The sequence below is a fragment of the Somniosus microcephalus genome, unplaced genomic scaffold, assembly GCF_052327205.1.
Source record: "Somniosus microcephalus isolate GS21.2 unplaced genomic scaffold, FLI_Smic_1.0 unresolved_chr1, whole genome shotgun sequence".
Lineage (NCBI taxonomy): Eukaryota > Metazoa > Chordata > Chondrichthyes > Squaliformes > Somniosidae > Somniosus > Somniosus microcephalus.
In genome coordinates this window covers 86,850,097-86,857,678 of record NW_028225179.1, presented here as the reverse complement: position 1 = coordinate 86,857,678, position 7,582 = coordinate 86,850,097, and the positions used below count along the sequence as shown (strand labels likewise).

At 49.6% G+C, this 7,582-nt stretch overlaps 1 protein-coding gene across 1 annotated transcript in view; it reads left to right on the top strand.

Annotated features, from left to right (window-relative positions):
- The window catches only part of LOC147095561 (uncharacterized), a 92,527-nt gene that overhangs the window by 59,016 nt on the left and 25,929 nt on the right, over nt 1-7,582 (top strand). The window contains exon 6 of the mRNA XM_085973661.1: nt 2,352-3,265. Coding sequence (XP_085829787.1) covers nt 2,352-3,265 — 914 coding nt within the window. The remainder of the gene's footprint in view (nt 1-2,351; nt 3,266-7,582) is intronic.

The window sequence follows — 7,582 nt, the reverse complement described above, 5'->3', positions numbered from 1 at the left end:
GGGGGCGGTCTGTGATAGGGTGGTGGCCAGGAGTGATTAAATGGACAAAGGGGGCGGTCTGTGATAGGGTGGTGGCCAGGAGTGATTAAATGGACAAAGGGGGCGGTCTGTGATAGGGTGGTGGACAGGAGTGATTAAATGGACAAAGGGGGCGGTCTGTGATAGGGTGGTGGACAGGAGTGATTAAATGGCAAAAGGGGGCGGTCTGTGATAGGGTGGTGGACAGGAGTGATTAAATGGCAAAAGGGAGCGGTCTGTGATAGGGTGGTGGACAGGAGTGATTAAATGGACAAAGGGGGCGGTCTGTGATAGGGTGGTGGCCAGGAGTGATTAAATGGACAAAGGGGGCGGTCTGTGATAGGGTGGTGGCCAGGAGTGATTAAATGGACAAAGGGGGCGGTCTGTGATAGGGTGGTGGACAGGAGTGATTAAATGGACAAAGGGGGCGGTCTGTGATAGGGTGGTGGACAGGAGTGATTAAATGGACAAAGGGGGCGGTCTGTGATAGGGTGGTAGACAGGAGTGATTAAATGGCAAAAGGGAGCGGTCTGTGATAGGGTGGTGGACAGGAGTGATTAAATGGACAAAGGGAGTGGTCTGTGATAGGGTGGTGGCCAGGAGTGATTAAATGGACAAAGGGGGGCGGTCTGTGATAGGGTGTAGACAGGAGTGATTAAATGGCAAAAGGGGGCGGTCTGTGATAGGGTGGTGGCCAGGAGTGATTAAATGGCAAAAGGGGGCGATAATGAGACAAATAAAAGAGCAATAGATGGGTCCGGACGAGGTGTAAATAGTTTCAGCAGATTATCGGAGCGGGAGGGAAGCCTGGAAAATCTGGCAAAGCGGAGAAGGTTGCCGTGGCCCGGGAATGTGGCGGAAGAAAGGCAGGTTGGACCCAGGGCTGTGGACCACTCCACCGGCCATTTACTGATGGGGGTTCCCCACCCCGGCACCAGTCCACACCTCCTCCACTCCCATTGGCTCTGGTGCAGCTATCCTCTATTACCAGCACCTGCTGTCCAAGAAAATGGGATCTGTGGTTAAGATCTAAAGTTGTGGAACTCGATGTTGAGTCCAGACGGCTGTAAAGTGCTTCATCGAAAGATGAGGTGCTGTTCCTCGAGCTTGCGTTGAGCTTCATTGGAGCAGCGTAGGAGGCCGAGGGCAGAGAGGTGGGAGTGGGGCGGAGCACTAAAATGGCAAGCGACCGGAAGCTCAGGATCACACTTGCGGACTGAACGGAGGTGTCCAGCAAAGCGGTCACCCAATCTATGTTTGGTCTCCCCAATGTCGAGGAGACCACATTGTGAGCAACAAATACAGTGTATTAAGCGGGAAGAAGTACAAGTAAATCGCTGAGTATTTCCAGCATTTTCTGTTTTTTTTTCTTTCAGATTTCCAGCATCCGCAGTATTTTGCTTTTGTTTCTCTATCTGTAGCTGTCTTTATCTCCATTGTTTTGTGTCTGTTTGTAAAAGTCTGGTGTTCGGACATCTCAATTTAGGTATCAGACTTAGTGTCCAAAGCAGATAGAGAGAGAGAGAGAGAGGGCAAGCCAGTAATCTGCTTGTTTCTCTAACCTGGGGGAAGAGCTCAGGGGATTTATTTGCAAGCAGCTAGCTGTCAATCTATAGAAAAATAATGACCTTGTCATTGTGCCTGCCAGGTAGGGAACCTCAAACTAATCTCGCCCTCCCAGGCCCTGAGCTGTGGAGTTACCTCTCGCTACCTCTCTATCCTCCTTTAAGACGCTCCTTAAAACTAACTCTTTGACCAAGCCTGCCCTACTATCTCCTTACAAAAAGAAAATATTGCAGATGCTGGAAATCTGAGATAAAAACAGAAGATGCTGGAGACACTCAGCAGGCCCGGCAGCATCTATAAAGAGAGAAACAGAGTTAACGTTTCAGGTCGATGATCCTTCGCCAGAACTGAAGAAAGGTCATCGACCTGAAACGTTAACTCTGTTTCTCTCTTCACAGATGCTGCCTGACCTGCTGAGTGTCTCCAGCATCTTCTGTTATTACTACTATCTCCTTATGTGGCTCAGTGTCAATTTGTATCTCATTTATGCTCCTGTGAAGCACTTTGGGATGTTTTGCTATGTTAAAGGCACTCTATAAATGCACGTTGTTGCCTATTTACATCAACCTGCCCTCATGGCTGTAAAAGGACAGGCACAGGGGTGCACCTTAGCAGCGGAATAATACATGGTGGTCTCGCGTGGTGTGACGCTCCCATCCTTACGGACGGTGCCTGAAGAGCAATGCCAGGGGAGGTACAGCAGTATTTCCTAACCTTGTTTTTTTTTACCCCGCCCCCCCCCCCCCCAATCCCCTCCTCCCTTTCAGAAACCTGCTGCTGCAGATCCTCCACAACATGTGCTACGCGGCATCGGCTGAGGAATACGACCTGTTGTACCACCAGCTCCTCGACACCAACACCCAGCGAGCCATCGACTACTTCCATAAGAACTGGCATGACACCCGCAGCCAGTGGGTGGAGGGTTTAAAGCATGAGAGCGAGAGCTACTTGACCAGCACCATCAACCGGGTGGAGTCGCTGAGCCAGAAGCTGCAGGCCCTGGTTGGGACCTTCTCCGACTCGGCCTCCTTCGTGCGGGAACTCCTGAAGGCCGTCGATTCGCTGCGGACGGAGTGCGACTACCGGGCGGTGCACATGTTCCAGAAGGCGCCTCTCGTGGCCCTGGAGGCCAGCTCCGCTGCCGCCGCCGCCTACTTCGGCTTGCTCACCAACTTCGCCTTCTCCCGGGTGCAGCAGGAGCTGGAGGAGGCGCAGTGGGTGACCTTCCTCAGCGTGGAGGCCGAGCAGGCCCAGCCCGTGTGCCGGCGCCGGGCCATCGTCACGGCCCAGGCCAGCTGCCAGTGCGCCTTCCACACCTCCATGAGGCTGCCCTGCCGCCACATCCTGGCCTTCCGGCAGCTGCGGGGCTGCGACCTCTTCGAGCCCGCCCTCTGCTCCAGCCGCTGGACCCGCGAGCACTTCCTGAGGGACCACCCGGTCTTCCGCCCCAGCGCCGAGCCCCCCGCCGCCAGCTCCCCCGTCCAGCCGCCGGAGTCGCCGAGGGATCGGGTGACAGTGCAGCAGCAGGACCGGTACCTCCAGGCCCTCAAGGTAGCTCAGAAACTGTCCTCGCTCGCTGCCGAGTGTCCCGCCGAGGAGTTTGACAGCTGCTTGGCGGTCATGACTGCTGTCACCAACATCTGGGCCAGAGGTGGCCAGGTGCAGGTCACCGAAATTAATGGTTGGTTGACACGCAACTTCAGAGTAAATTGAAAACGAAAGAATTATGTAACGGGAGCAGGGGGGGTTGGGGTGACGGTAGGAATCTAAAACGGGAAAGAGGAAAGCGGGAGGATTCCCCCCACAACACACACACAGCAGGTCGGTCAGTCTCTGAAAGCGAGAGGTTTCGGGCCGATAGTCTCCCATCGGTTCAACAACGGCTCCAGCTTGGGCGCCTTACCCATGTGCTTCTCGTCCACGTGATGCTGACTGGCCTGCTGAGTTACTTCCCGCGTCCCGTCCCCAACAGGTACCACATATCCGCTTACCCGTGAGGAGAAGGGAAAAGACTGCGGGAAGGGTGGCCCCCATGCTGACCCAGGCACCGTAGAGCAGGAGGCAGTCCAAAGCTGGGGTGGGAGGAGCAGAACAGAAATGTAGTAGCTGTTGGGGGATTCGATAATTAGCTGGGATAGACGGCATCCTCCGCAGCCACGGTCGAGAGTCCCGAAGAGTATTGCCTACCTGGCGTCAGGGTAAAGGATTTCTCGAGGCGGCTGAAAAGGAATTTGGAAAGGGGGGGAAGATTCAGTTGTCGTAGTTCACGTTGGAACAAACGACATCGGGAAGGAAAGGGAAGAGGTTCTGCTGAGTGGGTGTCGGGAGTTGAGAACTAAATTACAAAGCAGGACCTCGAGCGTGGTAATCTCAGGATTATTACCTGAGCCGCATGTGAATTGGCATTGGGACAAACCGATCGGGAGGGTGAACACGTGGCTAAAGGGCTGGTGTGGGAAGGAGGGGGTTCCATTTCATGGGACACCGGCACCAGTATCGGGACAGGAAGGAGCTGTACCGTTGGGACGGGCTCCACCTGAACTGGGCTGGGACCAGGGTCCTATCGGAAAGGATAAATGGGGCTGGGGAAAAGATTTTAAACCAATAGGGGGATGGAGAAATAAAAATAGCCTAAACACTAACAGGAAGGGTGAGCGTGAAGCCCAGCCCCTCAATAGTGTTCATGGTAATATAAATACTGTAGCTTCAGAAACAAATCTAGAAAATAATCACAAAATAACTGATCAAATTATAACAAGTGATGAATGTGATCAGTTAATACGTGTTTAAAAGCAACATCAGGACAGGGTCTACTGCCCAATTAAAAGTTCTAGACACCAATGCAGGCAGCATAAGAAATTAAACAAGTGAATTAGTGCAAATTCAGCTTAAAGGGTGTGACATGGTGGCCATCACAGAGCTGGGCCTGACTGGGAGATAAATATACCAGGTTATAAGGACTTTAGAAAGCACAGGGAATTTGGATAAGATGGAGGAGTAGCAATATTGACGTGGGACTCTATTACAGCATTAGAAAGAAGGGTTATCAGTGAGGGTGAGCAGGCAACAGAAACGCTAGGGATAGAATTGAGGAATAGAAAAGGATGCAAGACTTTTGTGGAAGCTGTTTATAAACCTCCGGATAGCAGCGATAAAGTAACGGGGTGCGTGAACACAGAGATCCGAGATGCTTGTTGCAAAGGCACCGTGGTTATAATGGGAAACTTTAATTTTCACACCCCGACTGGGAGGAGCAGAACAGCTCGAACCTCAAAGGCAGCGAATTTCTTGAGAGTATGCGGGACAGTTTTCTGGAACACTGTGTTCCCGAACCAGGAGAACAGGCCGTGTTAGATTTAGTGATGAGTAGTGAGCCTGAATGACCATAACATGATTGAATCCGATATTGGGTTTGAGAGGGAGAAGGGTGAATCACGATCTGTGGTTTTAAATCTAGGTGAGGTGGACTTTGGAGGAATGAGTCAAGAATTGACCACAATAGACTGGGCAGAACTATAATGGATAAAACTACAGATGAACAGTGGGCTGTGTTCAAAAAAGTGGTTGAATACAGGACCTGTACATACCCCGAAAGAGCAAGAGCTTGTGTAATTGAACAACCTTGGTCAACAAGGGAAGTGAGAGGTAGTATAAAACTAAAAGAAAGGGCTTATGTGAATGCACAGAACAGCAGAGATCCCGTGGACTGGGAGAGATATAAAGAACAGCAAAAGGATGCACAGAAAGTAGTAAGAGCCGCAAAAAATGGAATACGAGCAAAAGCTTGCGAGGAACATGGAGGACAGCACGCAATGATTTTTACAAGTGTATTAAGAGAAAGAGGGTGGGTAAGATTAATGTGGGCCCCTTAAAGACAGACGCAGGTCATGCTGTAATTGGAAATCAGGAAATGGCAGACTTGCTAAATATTTACTTTGTGTCGGCCTTCACAGTAGAGGATGAGGATAAAGTGCCAGAGATACAAGGAAAAATACAAATAAATCAAGGCGAGGAACCAACTCGATTCAATATAAGTAAAGGAAATGGCGATAGCAAAACTAATGTTATTAAAGGTCGACAAATCTCCAGGGCCTGATGGATTCCAAGTCAAGGTATTCGTTAAAGTAAGTGAGAATTGTAGATGCTATAGTCACGATCTTCCAAAACACACTCGATTCAGGGATTGTCCCCTTGGATTGGAAAATTGCCAATGTCACTCCATTATTTAAATAAACTAGGAAATGATGGGCCGATTAGTCCAACGTCAGTTGTGGGGAAGTTACTAGAATCTGTTATTAGGGACAGAGTGACTGAGCATTTGGGCTAATAGGAGCTGATCAGAGAGAGCCAGCATGGATTTCTAAAGGGTAAGTCATGTCTAACGAACCTAGTTGAATTTTTTACGGAGTAACTAACGTGGTAGCTTGCTGGGAGCTTGCTGTGCACAAATGGGCTGCCGCATTTCCCACATTACAACAGTACTCAAAAAAGCACTTCATTGGCTGTAAAGCACTTTTGAGAGGTCCGGTGGTCGTGAAAGGCGCTATAGAAATGTAAGTCTTTAGATAAGGGAGTGTCTGTGGATGTTGTTTATGTGGACTTCCAGAAAGCATTCGACAAGGTTGCACATAAGAGACTTAACAAAAATGAGCGAGCATGGAATTGGAGGCAAGCTATTGGGTTGGATAGGGAATTGGTTCCGAGGTATGAGACGGAACGTAGGTAGAATGAGTATATGTTCCAGTTGACAGGATGTGACGAGTGTTGTCCCTCAGGGATATGTACTGTGGCCTCCGCTTTTCACGATATTTATCAATGACTTGGATGAAGGCCTTTAATCCAAGTTTGCTGATGACACCAAGTTAGGTGGCACAGTAAATAGTGTGGATGGGAGCAGAACGTTGCAAAGGGACATTGATAGATTAAGTGAGTGGACAAAACTGTGGCAGATGTGGGAAAATGTGAGGTCATCCACTCTGGACCTAAGAAAGATCAATCAGAGTATTTTCCAAAATGGTGAGAAGCTCGGAACTACGGATGAAAAGGGAGATTTAGGGCTCGAAGTACTGAAATCACTAAAGGCCAGTGGGCAGGTACAAAAAACAATTGTAAAGGCAAATGGAATGTTGGCCTTTATCTCGAGGGCTGGAATACAAGGGGTAGAAGTTCTGACCCAGCTGGACCGAGCTCTGGTTAAACTCCATCTGGAGCACTGTGTTCAGATCTGGGCATCGCACCTCAACAAGGATAGATTGGCCTTGGAGGGAATCCAGTGCAGATTCACCAGAATTATACTGGGGCCAAAAGGGTGACGTTATGAGGACAGGTTGCATAGACTGGGCTTGTATTACCCTGAGTCTAGAAGATTAAGGGGTGATCTAATTGAGGTGTTTATGATGATTGAAGGATTTGATAGAGTAGAGAGCACAGAGCGGGATTAAAACAGAGTGTACTCAGAGTGTTTTATTTGGAGAAGAGGGGGAAGGAGTTGCTGCTTTTTGCCTACACAACATGTAGTGCTTTGTGTTACAGGTAGATATTTAATTTCAGTACCCTTAAGAACATAAGAAATAGGAGCAGGAATAGGCCACTTGGCCCCTCGAGCCTGCTCCGCCATTCAATAAGATCATGGCTGATCTTGGGCTTAAAGCCACTTCCCTGCCTGCTCCCCATAACCCTTGACTCCCTTATCTTGCAAAAATGTGTCTATCTCCACCTTAAATGTATTTAATGACCCAGCCTCCACGGCTCTCTGGGGCAGAGAATTCCACAGATTTACGACCCACTGAGAGAAGAAGTTCCTCCTCATCTCAGTTCTAAAAGGGCGACCATTTATTCTGAGACTGTGCCCCCAAGTTCTAGATTTCCCCATGAGGGGAAACATCCTCTCCGCATCTACCCTGTCGAGCCCCTTCAGTATCTTATGTTTCGATAAGATCGCCTCTCATTCTTCCAAATTCCAATGAGTGCAGGCCCAGCCTGCTCAACCTTTCCTCAT